The sequence below is a fragment of the Merops nubicus genome, unplaced genomic scaffold (genome assembly GCF_000691845.1).
Source record: "Merops nubicus isolate BGI_N331 unplaced genomic scaffold, ASM69184v1 scaffold22506, whole genome shotgun sequence".
NCBI classification, from domain to species: domain Eukaryota; kingdom Metazoa; phylum Chordata; class Aves; order Coraciiformes; family Meropidae; genus Merops; species Merops nubicus.
This window is the reverse complement of record NW_008613222.1, coordinates 3,556-19,726: the sequence shown is the minus strand read 5'-3', so window position 1 is coordinate 19,726 and position 16,171 is coordinate 3,556. Positions and strand designations below refer to the sequence as shown.

Sequence of the window (16,171 nt, the reverse complement as noted above, 5' to 3'; positions counted from 1 at the left end):
AAGAGCCTTGTCCCCCTCCGCCCGCTGCCGAGCAGTCCTTTGGACCCAAAGTATTCAAAAATCCTTACAATTGCAAAAAATAAGTTGGGAGCTGCGTGCCGGCGCTGTGGTTCCGTAGGCAGCTGGCGCAGCGTGCAGCCCCTCAACCTGCTGCTGGGTGCCTGAAGCACGCGTGTGGTGGCCGGGCTGCGGGCAGCGCCCCTGCCACGCCTTGCGGGTGGGGAGACGGGAGGAGAAGCCCCGATGTCCTGAGTTGAGCCCAGAACTTCAACAGCATCGCATTCGTGCCGGAGGCCGAGTAGCATACTTGAGCTCATCCTAACTGTAATGCTCTCTTTTTCATTTTGAGTTTTAATTCGGCACTGGTGGAAGGTGGTAGGTTGGCAGCCATAGAGACATCTGCTTAACCCTTTCAGGAAGCAAGCCAAGAGGATGATAGTTCATCGGCAAACCCCTTTACTCTGTGTGCTTGCTTCCAAAGATGAGACTGCTTGTCAGCTGTGTGCAGGGTGTGTGCTGTGGAAACCCCCTTCTCCTTCGTCTGCACACAGCCATATTGGCTGTGTACTCACAGCTTTTCTAAGTAAAGAGGGAAAAATATTGCACGACCTGCAGCACAGGAGCAGACGGTGAGCTAATTGGAGGCCTTTCTGCTGACACCAGGGGACACTGGACTCCTCTGGCACCCAGGTAAATTCCAGCTTTCTTGGGATAACAAGTCGTGGGATTTTCAAACACACCCACAACATGCAGCATCCAGCTCCCACTGAAAGTAGGTGGGATTGTGTGCCAGAGCCTCTGGGAAAAATTCCTCCTGGTTACTTTCCCAGCCCTAGGATTCTCAAAGAGGAGCTAATTGCCTATGACTGCAGTCTTTCCTTTAGAAAGAAAACACTGACTTTGTAGATATTAAAAGAACTGAAAAATTCACACAGGTTAAAAATAAACAATGTTAAAATTGTGATGGTTTGTTGTCTTATCTCATACTGAACATCCTTTTCTGTATCACCAAACTCTGCTTTGTGTTGATTTCTTAATACTTGATGGTTTGTACCTCTTTCATACCAAGATGAATGACAGGCACGGTCCTGCTTGACAACTGACTTCTTCAGACTTGCACCCCCTGTAGCACTTGCTTTTTAACAGAAAGAAGCAGCTAGTGAGCTGGGGCTTGAGAATGGAGTGGTTAAACAGAATGCATGGGCAGGAATCCATTTCATGACTCAAATCTCTGCCTTTCTGTAGAATGTGCTCAGTCCAAAGTCCAAGTGAAATGGCCAGTAATATTACTTAAGGACATGGAAATGTATCCTTTCTAATGAAGTCACTTCAGCTATTCTGCCAAATAATTACTACTGCTTCTGTTGAAGTCCCCATCAGGTATGTTACCCTTTTAAATAAAAAAAAAAAGGTCCAGACTGTTCAGTGTCTTATGATCTTGAGCGTCTGTGATGCTTTTTCAGTAGCAGGGGGCATCATAACAGATGCAGTGACTGTACTCCGATAGGCATTGCAGTCTTCACTCCAACACTTGCTTGAGAACTTCCCAGGTTTTCTTCCCAGGGCTCCTGATCAGGCTGAACATGGTGTTAGTTATGCAATAGGAATTTCAGGGAGCAGGGGGGAAGTCTTATTTCAGGATGGAATGTTTGCAGGTGGGACAGGTTTGAGATTTATTTTGTTTTTCTTCCCCTATGCAAATCTTAGTGATTACTGTTTTCATGCGTTGGCCTATCCCTTCTGGAGCACTAACCTCATGGCAGTTTAGAGGAACACCCAAGAGGCTTAGCCTTTCACTTCTCTTGTCTAAATTGCTTAGGTACTTATTTCCTACTGAAGATCAGCAGGTAAATAGGCTCCTTTGTGAATTGACTGCTGCTGAAAACTTCACTCAGAACAGCTTGTGACCCAGCCAGGATGCTGTGGAGGCTCAAACATGGGAAAGAACTGTCTGGTTTGATTTTTTTTCATATGTGCTTGGTAGTTACTGCCAGTTGCATCTGGTGTGCTGAGATTTCACTGGAGCAGTGGGTGCACAGCAGTAGCTGTGGATAGCTACTAGCAAAAAGAGTGAATCACTTGTTTTGGCAGAGGAAAAATTCCTGAAGATGTAGTCTTGACCTTTTGCTGGTTTTGCTCGGCTCATGAAGTGAAAACTCCACAGGATGCTGTTAAATTCAGATGTGTCTGGGCTGTAGTGGCCAAATACAGCTTTCCTCCAAGTAAAGCTCAGAGTGGAGAGAGGAAGGGGGAAGTGTAAGGAAAATCTGAGCATATAGGAGACCAGAAGAGTGTATAGTATACTCAATTCTAAAGTTGTTGGAAATTAGTTACTCTATTTTAAGCTATAAGGACAGAGAACAGTGTAAAAACACTTTTGTAAATACTTTTGTGTTACTTAATTTTGTAAAAGTTTCATTTCAGATGACTCCAATTAGCTTGGTCTCTTACTTCTTTGGAGCATTCTGGCTGTTAAAATACATTTTTCTGGTGTCCAGTTTTAACTTCCCAAAGTTTCTTTTTTTCAGCCTGTAAATTCAGGAGGAGGTATGTTTACACTTGAGTCTCTGATATAGATCAACTTCTCTGTTGATGTACAGTTCTCTGTCCTACTGTTGATTTTCAGTAGAGACATTGCAGTTTATTTCAGCAGAGGGACAGGCCCAAGAATTTATTAGCAAGACGAGCAGCTCTGCTTCTGGCGCCATAGACAGCTCTGGAAGCATTTTTCATGTGTGTGCATGTGCCTGGGTGCATGCACTTGCAGATGTAAAAGCCAGAGCATGTATATTCTTTCTATATTAAGGCATCTGTTTCTTTTTAAAGGAAGCGTGTAGCATTTTGCCTATGTTTCTTGGTTCCAGTGAAATGCTGTAGAGATGAGCATTGTGAGATTTTTTTACTGACAGGAACCAGGTGCATCAACATATGCAGGCTAGATTGTGTTTTTCTGCAACCCAACTTCAGAGAAGCTGTACCAAGGCTGTTTTGCACATAGAAAGGGAAAACAAATTCTTTGCAGGGGTTCTCTTTCTCTCTGACAATGTACTGGCAGTTTTGGTTTGCACAAATCCAGGGCCAGAGTGAGGAGAATGGGCAGAGAAGGTATTGAGTAGTTGGACTGGCATCCCTCTGCTCGCCCATAACCCCAGGGAATGTTTCTCTTTCTGCTTTGCAAGAAGCAGGTGAGCATGTTCCTTCCGACCAGCCTGATAATTGTGTTACAAAGGAGGACATGCCTGCCTTCTAGGAATACCTTCCTTTCTGTTATAAAGGGGCTTCATTCTTCTCAGGTGATGAGAAAGAATGCAGAAAGCATCTGGAAAAGAAATGAAAGTGGCTTAGCTTTTCTTATTTTAAAGTCTAAAAGAGTTCAAAAGTTCTTCCCCAACTTGAGAACTTATTAAGCATCTGAAGCAATACTTCCTTTTAATTTAGATCCCCAAATTAAACTTTGCCAAGAAAACTGAGCACAACATTCTAGTCCTGACAGGTAAGGAGAGCACTAAACCATTTTCACACATGTATGATGCATGGTGCTTTGTACCAGCCTTTAAAAAATGCAGTAAGTGGCATGTAGGGTTTGTTCATTATTTGCCACCTGCTTTACCGTTCTCTACTTGACTCAAGGTTTTTGTGCAAGGCAAGTGTCTACTTTCAGTGCTGCTTCTCCAAAGGTGAAAGGGCAGAGGGATGGGAATCCATTCAGGCTGCTAAAGCAGAACTTGGGGGAATAGCAACTTCTCCTTTTGCAGGGAGAACCACTTTTCCACTGAGTTGAGGGAACACTGCTCCCCTGCTAGTGCAAGTAAATCTCCATTTCTGCAGAACAACAGATACACTCCACTAGGATTTCTCATTCTTTGCTGGTGAGCTGTCCCTTTTTTCTGTGCAACTGCTGATTTAAAGGTGTCATATTTTAATAACATGCTTAAATTCGGCAAAATTATCTTTTGTAATGCTTTTTAACTTCTGTGGAAATTAACTTAGTTCCTACTTGCCATCTTCTTATCTGTCCTAAATTTCACGTTGTTAAAACTTCCACATCTCGGAGGCAGGTGGTATGGTAGCTGGCAGTCTTAACTCCCTAGTTCTAATTCAAGATCTAAATTGCAAAGCTTTCAGGTTAAACCTTTTAAAGGGCACAGTCATATGCATTTCTAAGTGTATGTTAGCTATTAAGCTCTCCAGCTGACAGAATATTCAGTGTGTAATGGTCAAACAACTGTTCAGGATTAAATGTGTAACTGGACTGACGCCTTCCGTTTATTACTGCAGTTATATTTGATGCAGTTGTCAGAGAAATCTGTTTTACTTGTGGTTTTGCTACTAGCTCTTCCCCATTCAGGCGTGATATATGGTAATACTGTTGCTGACCATTCATCAAGTGGGAAACAGATGGCACTAGTTTCCCTTGTATTGAAAGATGGTGTTGAAAGGCTGCTCCTGTGAGAAAGGCAGCGATGGTGCAAAACAAAATACTTTCAGAATATGTGTGTCTGATGCCAGTTTTTGCTAGAACATTAATTGTGAAATATGCATCTTGTTCTACTGTGGTATAAATACCAGATGGTGACAGAGATCATCTCATCAGCATCTGGACTTCTGGAAGAAAATGGGTTAGAAAGTAAATCACATTGTTGATATTGGTCCTGTGTTTTGCCCTGTAATAAGCAGCAAGAACATCTCGGCTAGGTTTTGCAGCATTGATGAGCCTTGTGTCTGGAGTTAGTCAGACCTCAGACTTAACTTAAAGCTAGTGTCAAGGTTTAGGGTCAGGGCTGTCTGCTGGAGCTATAACAACTGCTCTCTAACCCCCTCCCTTCCCAAAGGGGAAGACAAAGGGAAATAGGGAGAGAGACAAACAGATTAGAAAACTAGAACAGCTTTAATGGAAATAGTAGTAAAAAAATGAAATATCCACAAATCTATACAAACCAATATTGAACACTCACACACACACAGCGCTTACATCACTGTCACCACTGATGATGTGGAGCCAGGCATTGGGGAGGTCCCAGACTGGGCTCTGCAGCAAACAGGAACCAGACAGGAGCTGGATTCTGGAACACACTGATCGGGATTGATGGCAGAATGAACAGAGTCATCCTCAGATGCTGGCCCCTGAAGAAGAGAGTTTGACTCTCATAATCCCTCAGCTTTATGCTGGATATGACATATATGGGATGGAATACCTTGTTGGTCAGCTTAGGGTCACCTGTCCTGTCCACTTCTCCCTGCAGGTGTGCCCTTTTATTTTCTACATCCCCCAGCGTGATACATAAGATTTAACAGTGACCTTGGTCTGCATACCAGTCCTTGGGAGTAACTATAAACATCAAGTGTTATCACTGCTCTAAGCAGACGCTATGAAAATCTGCCGTTAACTTCAGAAAGTGCATTTACTTGGAAGAGACTTAGCTAAAAAGTGAAATCACTGAACAGAACTGGTTCTATTCTGACTCAGACCAGGACAGGTAGTTAAACGAAATCTAAAATTGCTGTTTGATAATGGAAAATTCCCAGGTGGACATGCTGTTGGATCTCCAGAGGCTTGTTAAACAGTGTCCTAAAGGGGCTGTCTCTTGAAGAAGAACATTAGATGCTAGGAAACAAAATACATACTTGTAAGTGCCTAGACACTGCTGTTTGTCTTGACAGTCCAGGGATACTAACTTGATTTGGCTGTGCATTCCTTCATTACACGAGTAGTTCTGAGTCTAACCATTATCTTCAACAAGCCCATTCAGCAGGTCACCAGCTGGATACCTTCTTACTACAGCTGCTCCTGTCCTCCAGGCCAATGCTGTGCTAGTAGAGCTGTCAATCTCTCAAGAAGCCTGGCAGCATTTGGGGTGACTGCTGGATATTTGCACAAGTCATCCTTGGGAGAACCTAGGCCTGGGTTTGCTCCTTGTGCTGTAAATGTGCACAAAGAAGGAAGGATACAGTGCTTCAAGCCTATGGCAAACAGCATGAGTTGGGACAGGAGGGAAGGGGAGACCTATCCCTCTTTCTGAAGCCTGGAGGATCTCCTTATCATTCAGCTTAAATGAGTCCCTTGCTGTCAACAGGCTCTGCAAGGGGTTTGGTTTGGGATAGGTTTTTGGAGAGTTGATTTGTGTCTTCCTACATGTTTTTGCAGTAGTAATTATGAGGAGATACAACCTCAGTGGGCACCAAGTGATCTTGTATTGTAATATGGTAGACTGAAAAGTCAACAAGTACTTGTGGGTTCCTTAATGGATTTTGTATAAGAGCATTGACCAACAATATCAGATGAAATTTTTGTCTTTCTGTTGTTCTCCGGAGCCTTGGAATCTTATGCATTTATTTGACAGTGCTGCCATACTCTGATCTTCCCCTCTGGGCTAGGGGGTGTACTTTTACCTCTGTGTGGAGGACTGTGACTAGGCTTGCGTGTTTTGCTAGGTTTTACTGTGGTCCTGCAAAAACATGCAGGATCTTTTTCCCTCACATGTAACGTGTGTCTGTCAGTGAGGTAAGCACAGTGCTAGGTATGGTTGTTTTGTGGGAGCATACTTCCAACCTCACCTCAACCTGCTATTCAAATTACTTTATTGCTGTAATGATGTGGCAAGTCTTCACACTGTAGATTGAAGATTTCAGGTCTTCCAGCAGGTGGAAGATTTGGGGACAGATTGCTATGCCACATACACCAGTCTGTGTAAACACATGTGTATGTGTGCATTCACCAGTAACCCATGTTGCATTGCTGGAACTTGGCAGTCCCTGGGACTAAGAAGTGATTCTCAGACACAGTGTCTCCCCAGACTTGACCACAAGTGGTGGAGATGCTGCTCTCCTGAAAGTTCTGATTGAGCTCCTAGGTCTTTCAATACTATTTTTGGGGAGGATTCTGTTGGCTTCTACAAGAATATAACAACTTGGCCTTTTGTTAAGGGAAGAGCAGGAAATCTTGGTGTTATTTGCATGGCTCCATCTGATTTTCACTATTAAAAAGCAGAGGTTCTTAGCAGTGACAGACTATTCTTGTGGAGCTTCCTGCAGCCAGTGGCTTGTCCCCTCTGAGTAGTTAGGGTGTGATAAGCAGCAGAAGTGGCCACACACTCCCTGCAGCAGGTGGTTGAGGAGGACCTTGCACCATGATCTCTTTAAAAGGGAATGTCTTGGAACAGTCCCCACCTGTGTTATGAGACAGATACTGTGTGGCCTGTGAGGACTTGCTGTGTGTCCAGGCCCAGTGCCAGGAGAGCACCAGCTTGTTGACTTGTTGTTTTGAAGTGCTGTGGGAGCTCTGTTTGTTCTGACAACTTCTCATGCCATGTCACAATGCACCTAACAAGAGACTGCACTGGGGTATACCTGGTGCCTAGGAAATAACCAATTTGGTGGTGGGGACACCCTGTGTTGAAGGGGTCTTTCTCATGGTGACTGCAGTAAGGCCACTTGTAACTAACTTTAGAAGTTTCTGCTGGGAGACACCTCCACTGTACATTACCTGCTCCAATAGCAAATCGGAGCCCAGGTGTACTGAAAAGGATGGGCAGAGCTCCAGAAGCAGCATGGCGTTTGGCTTCCTGACCCAGCGCTGCGTTTGCACGGCTGGTGCTGAAGAAGAAACCACTTCCCTGTCAGTGGAGTGCCTTTTGCTTCACTGTCGTTGGTGATGGCTGGGAAGTGTGGTAGATGCATGCTGAAATGCACCCCAGGGTCCTGCTCCCCAGACCTTTTCTAGCCAGGTTTCCTTCTCATGGAAAGCAGGGTGGGGAAGGTGGGAGGGATGGTGAGAACTGAGCCAGTGCTGACAGGGAGCTGGGATGTGGCTGGGATGCTCACCCAGGCCCGAGAGTCAAGAAGCACTCCTGGGTCCCGCAGCACAGACATGGCCATTCAGGGCTGGGTGGGACTCCACCCTGCTGTTTTTAGAGCAGCTCTTCAGGTATGTCTGCCCAACAGCCTGGAGGCATGACTGCAGCTCATTTAAAATGACTCCTACTCACTTTCGACAAAGTTTGGCAGGAACGTTTGCAACCAACAGTGGTGGTGATGATGAGGTAGTGCCAGTGACCCAGGGTTCAGCTGCCAATGGTTATCCAGGGGCTCCAGCAGGTTCACACGGGCTGTCCTGCAGCCTGTTCTGCCTCATAGGTTGGGCTTTGGCTAGCCAAGTCACCTGCGTTCACACCTCTGGGATGTGCTGTTGTACATGTGCCCTTAGAGTAGAATTGTGCAGTAAATGAACTTGTCCTGCTATTGCTTAATATTCCAGCTGTTGGCTTTAGGAGGTTTTTTTGTTCTGGGTTTTTTAGGGTTTTTTTTAGGTGTTTGTTTTTTTTTTTTTTATGTAAGAAAGTGTATCCTGGGTGCATCTGCTCTTCCAAGGCAATGCAGGATAAAGCTATGGCCTAATGTAGTAGTTTCCCATCTTGAACTGTAATTTACTATTGCTTTGCCCAGTGAATTGTCCTGGTTTTTCTTTTGCTATCCAACAGTGATAAGTAACACCAGTTCCTGTTTGTTTTCACAGGCTACAGCTGGGAGGAAAAGATGTTTGGCTTTCACAAACCGAAGATGTATCGGAGTATAGAGGGCTGCTGTATTTGCAGAGCCAAGTCTTCCAGTTCTCGTTTCACTGACAGCAAACGCTATGAAAAGGATTTCCAAAATTGTTTTGGGTAAGATTCTTTCTTCGGTCAACAATCATAGTCAGTCACAGTGTTTATCTCCAAGCCACAAACCTCACATGCTGTCCCTGTTGCTCATGAAGACTAGGTTAGCAGAGGTGGGTGGTGGGGGAGGGCTGCTTTAAGCTTCCTCACAACATTCCTGGCCAGGCCAGGAGAGGCTATGTCCCCTGCTGCTTTCTTCAGCACCATTTGGTTGTTGATCTGTTGTTGCTGCCAGTGTAGAGCTGCTGTAGTTCATAACAGCAAAGGGTCAGGATCCTGTCTCTCCAACCTCACTCAGGTACAGATTTAGACCCTTCTTAAACTGGGCATTTTGAACTTGTTCCTTAGAGGACATGTAAATTCCCATGCAGGATGGTAACAGCACAGGTCCATGGAAGTTTTCTGTGGCTCTGAAAATTTGAGAATGTTTGACAAAACTTGACAAGTAGATATTTAGAACCCTGTTCCAGCAGGGTTTACGTGGAATACCCTGTTTCAGGTATTGGTGCCTTTGTTCAAATAGGGCATATCAACATGTTATTAAAAATTCTCATCAGAAAACCATTCTGATGGAAAGTGAGCATCGAGTAATTGGCTTTCTAATTAGGTAAGGTTGCACATAATGTTACTTGAAAGCATTGGTAAGCAAAACTATAAATACCAGTAATTTCTTGCACCAGCTGCTGTGACCTTTTTTGAAATACTTTCTGAGAACTTTGAAATTCTGTATAAATGTGTCCCTGAATTGTTGGCAAAGCAAAGACTTCTGTGATAGCTTGTGATTATTTTTTGTTTATTTTGAGATCTTACGAGGCAATACAAATTTCTCCTGTTTGTGCTGTAGTTTTCCATGAAATTATTTCTCCTGGAAAGTCTGTGCTGATGATAGATCCTTCCCAGTCTTTCATTTCTTTCCAGTCTTATTGGATTATCTGTCATCAAAATCTTAGGCCCAAGTGGAACTTTCCTGCGTCATATTAAAAACTATATATACATGTTAGTATGGCTACTCTTGTTTAAAGTATTTAATTTATATATGTGAGTCCTTGCAGCCCTTAGATATATTTCCCAATTCCTCCTTTTTTTCTAGAAACACTCCTTTCATGTACAGCTTTATAGGTCTTTGTATTGACTGTGGCTTTTTGGACATAAATCTGGTGCTGGCAATTTTTCTTACCGTATGTCTTGGCTACTGTCCTTGGCAGCAGAAAGGCCATGTGAAGAGCCATTGCTTTGGGGTTTGGTGGGTTTTTTTTGGTCTTTTTTTTTGTTTGGATTTTGTTTGGGTTTTTTGGTTAACTATAGTAAAGAATACTTGCAGTATACTGGGGCCTTTGGTCTTGTGTTATCTGAAATATGTTTGCCAAGGTAAAAATACAGTCTTAACACTGAAAAAATGATGGTTTATATGAAACTACTCCATTCATCTATAAATGCTTCAGAGTCTTCCCATTTAAATAGCTGGAAAATTCTACAGTGTATCCCCTTTATATTTCTGCTAGCATGGGTTAGCAGTAGAGACGATTTCTGAAGAAAACTCATTAAAGGAGCGAGTATTGCCTTCATTCTTGTGACTCTTGTTTCTGAAATCTTATCCTATGCTTATGTGGGAGTGTGTTAGGTGGTATTTGTTACTCATTCTTGAGGCTCTGTGAGAAAGTTAAGAGCTAAATAAGCTTTTGTCAGATCTCTGAGGTCTGTTCCCAAATGTACATTCAAGGAATATGGTTATTCCTCCTTCTCCAGTCAAAACACCCACTGGAGAACTGTGTGGTGGTGGTGGTTTTTTTGGTGTTTTGTTTTGCAGTTTGTTTGAGTTGGGTTTTTTTTGCTTGTTTGCGATTTGGTATTTTTGTTTGTTTTAGAAAAAAAAAAAGAAACTCTGAAGGTGATGGGACTGTTGTTTTTAGTGCCCCTCTGGAGGCAGATGACAACACCTTTTATTTCTATATGAAAGAGTGCTTTCTGGAAGTGAGATCTGGTCCTTACATGGCAGTGTTTAAGCACCCTGGATGAATTGTAATGTCTGAGCAATAATTTGAGAACCCTTCTTTTCCATTAATTTTTATGCTTCTTGCTGTTATCAAGATGGGTATAGGGAACATGTCATTTTATCAATTGTTGTCAAGTGAATTTATTTTTTTTTTTCTTTTACCAGGCTCCATGAGGCCCGCTCAGGAGATATTTGCAATGCCTGTGTCCTTTTGGTGAAAAGATGGAAAAAATTGCCAGCAGGATCAAAAAAAAACTGGAATCACGTTAGTCATATATTTCTCCTCCACCCCAAAACTAACTCATCACTGCCTTAGTCCTGCCAGAGAGGGGAGGTGCTGGCAAAGATTTGGGGTTTACTGTTTCTCCCCCCTCCATTCTCCCTTCCCACCCTCAGCATCTCTGAATCCTTCCTGGAATATTTCCTGTTACATGGCTCTCTTTGTTTGGCTTACATGCAAATGGTGATTATGTAAGCATGGGATGGAGTCACAGACTAACTTACCTTGTAATTCCTTGTTTTCACAAGCTCATAACTTTGTCCAAAAGTCTCTTATGACACTCAAAACATTTCAGATTTGGCCTCTATCCAAAACTGGCTGCTTTTTTTAAAATAATTTGAACAAGCAAGGTGACTTGCTCAAACAGCACATAAATCAGTGTCATTTAGTCTGATAATTACAGTGACTAATGTCTTGCAGCTATTCCCACTCCTATGTTCTGTTTTGATACATCTAATTCAGTTTGAGCCTAGGGCTGGGAAGATGATTTGGATTCTTCGTGTATGTTACAATTGTTATTCAGGAAGCCTTGATGGTAATGGGATCCAGAGCTATGGTTATTACTACCACTAGCTTTATTCGGAAGTTAAACTGATGATTTTTTAAAAAAAAAACCTCCAGGGCAAATGCTTGGCAGACACTCTTAATTGAACCTGTATTGGCTTAAACAACTGTTTTCTACTAAACTGAATTTGTCAAAAAATAGGAAGAAGGCAAAAGTTGAACTTGAATATGCTTTTTAAACTAGTCTGCTGCATTTTCCTACAGACTCAGCCCTTTATAAACCAGACTTAAATGAAATATGAGAGTGTTGGTGAGGAGAACTGTCTTAACTAAATTGGTTTTTAACATCTGTAGCTAAGGCAGCACAGCACAGGTACCTTGACTGGGGCTGTATCTGGGCATGATGCAGATGTATTATGCATGCATTTTCTGTGTTCTAGGTGGTAGATGCCAGGGCTGGACCCAGTCTTAAAACAACATTAAAACCAAAGAAAATGAAAACTCTGTCTGGAAGCAGAATAAAGAGCAATCAAATCAGCAAACTGCAAAAAGAATTCAAGCGGCATAGTAAGTGGATCCAAAGAGATTTTGGCAATAAACCTTGGCCTCCCCTAAAATAACTTACTGTTAACTGGCCAAGCTGAAATATCATTCAGATTGAATTGTATGCTCACGCTTTTTGGCACTCCCTGTTTTTACAGCCTTCTCATTCTCCAAGGGCTTGGGAAGGGGGTAGAAGGAGGAGGATGAGGTTGTGTGCAAGGTGGGCTGCATGAGGGAGGTGGGGAGCTGTAGGCAATTGTAGCTTATGTCCCAAGTTTAAATGATACGTCTCTAAGAGAGAACTTCTTGGACAAGACCTTAATTGAAACTGAAGTTGGAAGAGATTTCCCCCTGCTCTCAGTAGTGCCTTATGGCTATTTTCAGCTCTCTTTCTCCAAGAGGCACTGTTCTGTTGATACTGCTGACAGTCTTCCATGCATGTTTTCAACCCGGGCTTTCTATTTAGCATAGGTTGCCCCTCCCTCCCCTTTAAATTCCCACTGTATTTCCTCTGCACAGTTTCCCTGCACCTTCCTCTGTCAGTCTCAGTGATTTCTTTCCACTAGCACTTAGACTCTTCAAATAGATTTAGATTCATAGCTTTCCAACAAAGCCATCTGCCAGTTATGTTCTAAATATATGATGGTGCTGAAGGTTTTTCCTCTAAAGCAAACCTTCCAGCTTTTTGACTGTTTCTGACTTGGTCTTCTGGCTCTTGCCATTATCCTACCTGGCCTGAAGGGAGAGCTCTCCAAAGGATCAGTAAAGGCCCTGACACAAAGAGCTTGTATCTCCTCATTCAAAGGGCTATAGTTCATCTAATTATGTCACTGTAGGTGCTAGAAATGATAACCGAAGTGCAGGCTGGTAGACCCTCTATTAAGGTGTACTAAGCCCATAGTTCATAGTCTCAATCCAGCAAAAGCTCAGTACTACCTAACCCATTGCCCTAATAAGAGCTTTGCAAGACTTTTAACTGAATGGGTGAAAAAGGAGATCTACAATGAAAGTACTAGGTGTGAAATACCTGGCTCAGATCTCCATCGTCTTCAAGGATATTCCATTGATTCCAGAGTAGAACTAGGATCTTGTTCAAAGCATGGCCTGAACAGGCTGGACTTGAGAGTGAGGAACTGAAGCCTGATCCTGGACCTCTTTCCAGTCCCTTGTGCACAAGGACCCTCTCCAGTTCTGAAGTGTGTCTCCCAAATGCTGACAGTCTCTGTATTGTAATGGCAGGGGCAAGTGAGAAATGGGTTGTCCTTGTTAGGTTTTTCTTGTTAGTTAAAAAATGTCTGTGTTTCCAATTTGCATGTGACCTTTCACAAGTGAGGAAGAGGATAAAGTCATTGCAGGCATGTCCTGAGTCTTGCATTTATTCTTTCACCTGCAGATTCTGATGCCCACAGCACCACTTCAAGTGCCTCTCCAGCTCAGTCACCCTGTTACAGTAACCAGTCTGATGATGGCTCTGACACAGAGATGAATGCTGGGTCCAGCAGAACACCAGTTTTCTCATTTTTAGATCTCACGTATTGGAAAAGGTAAAAAGCAACAGAACATGCATTTTGTGCAGATAGCAATTCACTCACATACACACTGCTTGATTCTGCATCTTCAGGAATTTGCTGCTGATTAATTTAATTTGTTCTAAGGTTATAGTTTAAGTCAGAGTATTATACACTGTCTATCTGCCTTGGGAAGTAAATGCCATGTGTTTTAAGACTTATTTTCCTATCTCACTCCAATTGCAGGAATTTTTGTTTTGTTTTCTTTTGAGTAACAGATAATATTCCTGAGTGTGATTATCTTGTCTTAAAAATGTGCTCTGTACACGTGATGTGTTATCAAGTACAGCAGTGCTCTCAGCTTGCCAAAAAAGTGTAGCATTTGATTTGGTTGAACTGTGATGATAATCATCTCAAAAAAACAAAAACAAAAACAAAAACACAAACAAAAAAAAAACCAAAACAAAACAAAAAAAAAATAACCAAAAAAACCCAGACCAAAACACAACAACAAAGTGGAGTAGGAGTACCACAAGATTTTCTGGGAGCTGATCAGCTTGTTAGGTTTTATTGCCTGTTGTGACACAGTAATCCTTTGTTTAGGTAACTGCTCTATTGAAATTGTTGTGACTTTTCTGCCTCCTCTCAAATAGCATTTGTAAGTGCATTGTAGTCAAGGTTAGTTCAGCCAGATAGTTATTTATCTGAAACTTCTCTAAGAAGTGAAATGGGAGACTTAATTTTGTGTAGACATGTGTTTGGTGGTTTTTTTCTTTATCTTCACACACACATACACCCCCCTCCCAAGTGGTGTTGTGGATTTAGACACAGACTTATTTTCTCTTTCTGAGCAGCCTTTTCTCTCCTATCCTCTGAGATGGAGGCTCTTGGATCAAACTAATTTTTTGCATTTCTGTATATTCTAAACACATAAATGATTGGTCCCTCTCCTTGCTATTTTTTCCAGGCAAAAAGTCTGCTGTGGAATTATTTATAAAGGGCGTTTTGGGGAAGTCCTCATAGACACTCATCTCTTCAAACCTTGCTGTAGCAATAAAAAGTCTGCCACTGAAAAGCCAGAACAAGAAGGACCACAATCTCCTGCAATCTCAGCCCAAGAGGAGTGGTGACTTTCTCAGGTAGCTGCAGGAGGTTATACAGATCTTCTGATTCTCTGGAAAAATACTAGAAAAGTGACTGTTCACTTTGGACACCTGCTATGCTGCCAAAAGACTATTCCCTAGAACTGTTTTGGGTTTTACTGCTACAATTCCACAAACTTCTGAAGCCAGTTTGTATCCTTTCAGAAAGACTGTACATAATATTTAAGATGCTATGGAACACTTAGTAAAGCTGAATGCTGCTGCAAGGTTGTCTAATCTTTCCCCTCTCTTCCCCCCACACTCAGTTCACAAGCGAATGTGAGGATGGGGTTTTGTATATTAAAGTACATGTAGTTCATGTTTCTGTACTGAAAGAAGCAGTGGTTCTAAGGCTTTTAAGTTACTCAGTAACCTCCCTTAAATTCCCAAGAAAATATTTCATTCTTAGACATGTATGAGTCAATAAGATGAACTAATACATAGAAATGTTATAAGTCACCTCTTTAGTTATATAAATATATATTTTTAAAGGTGTGGAGATCTCACCCTGTACTACTGACGTAACAAAAATATTTCATCCCTCTGATGTGACACAAACTGGTTAACTGCAGACGTCTTTACTATGAGTGGTAGTGATCTGAGAAGGCCCCCAGCATAAAGTGCTCTTCAGAAGTAGCCTCTCATTTATCTACGTTGAATTCTTAGGTAAATTTTCCTTCTCAGCTAAGGAGCGAAATGAGAAGCTACTGTGTTTTTACCCAGCAGGAGACACACTGGGCCTCATGTAGCAACTGACGGGTCATAAAAGATGGACCAAGAATACATCTTGATGCCCAAGTTAGGTGTAGATGTAGGTGTAGACGTAGATGTCCTGAGCAGGGCCTGGGTAGGGTTAATGTTCACAAGTGGCTGCAGCTGGGAGGGGCCACAGCTGGGATAAAAACTGAACCAGCCAATAGTATATATTCCATACCATACTGACTTCAGTTGGCCCAGTGCAGCTGAAATGTGACCAGACTTCCTTCTGGTTTTTTACCTGACATAGAACCAAACCTCTAACTAAGCAAATCAGACTCTGGTCCAGGGACACAATCTGTTTGCAACCAGGGGTCTGGATTCACGATTGCTGTTTTGGAACCCTTCCCCTTCAGTGCTTTTCCGTGTTTGGGGTTTGGTTTTTTTCTGTTCCTTGTTTAAATAACCACCAGATGAATACTTTTGTGAATACTGAATATGAAAAGTTCTGTTAAGAATGGTGCTGTGCTAAGTCGAGGCATCTCTGTTGGCATATATGATCAAAAGATAGTATTTCTTACATGGGTTCCTAGACAAACTGATGTGCAAACCTTTGAGACACTCCTTCAAACTCCACTTTGCCTGTAAGGTGGAAGCAGCTTCCTGGAAGAGTATGCTGAAGTTTTAGCTCACGATTGCTTCATATTCCTTTTATGAATGTTTAACTTCTGTAAGTTGGGAATTCTGCTTTTTTTGTTTGTTTTGTTTTCCAGGGGGGGGAGGGGGGATTTTTCTAACTAGTACTCTTTTAGGGTATTCTGTAATGGATTGCTACAAGCTTTCCTTTTTGT

At 42.4% G+C, this 16,171-nt stretch overlaps 1 protein-coding gene across 1 annotated transcript; it reads left to right on the top strand.

The window, feature by feature from the left end:
- The first annotated feature begins 8,513 nt into the window (after positions 1-8,513).
- On the top strand, positions 8,514-15,107 carry FAM60A (family with sequence similarity 60, member A). Its single transcript, XM_008941845.1, has 5 exons — positions 8,514-8,660; positions 10,813-10,912; positions 11,872-11,998; positions 13,368-13,518; positions 14,450-15,107. The coding sequence occupies exons 1-5, from the start codon at positions 8,533-8,535 to the stop codon at positions 14,610-14,612; spliced, it is 669 nt and encodes a 222-aa protein (XP_008940093.1). The 5' UTR covers positions 8,514-8,532; the 3' UTR covers positions 14,613-15,107.
- Positions 15,108-16,171: the final 1,064 nt, after the last annotated feature.

Excerpts from the sequence above, each read along its gene's own strand:
- FAM60A (XM_008941845.1), top strand. The coding sequence starts at position 8,533 with ATGTTTGGCTTTCACAAACCGAAGATGTATCGGAGTATAGAGGGCTGC. Across the intron at positions 8,661-10,812 it reads GATTTCCAAAATTGTTTTGG|GCTCCATGAGGCCCGCTCAG; the intron begins GTAAGATTCTTT and ends TTCTTTTACCAG. Across the intron at positions 10,913-11,871 it reads CAAAAAAAAACTGGAATCAC|GTGGTAGATGCCAGGGCTGG; the intron begins GTTAGTCATATA and ends TCTGTGTTCTAG.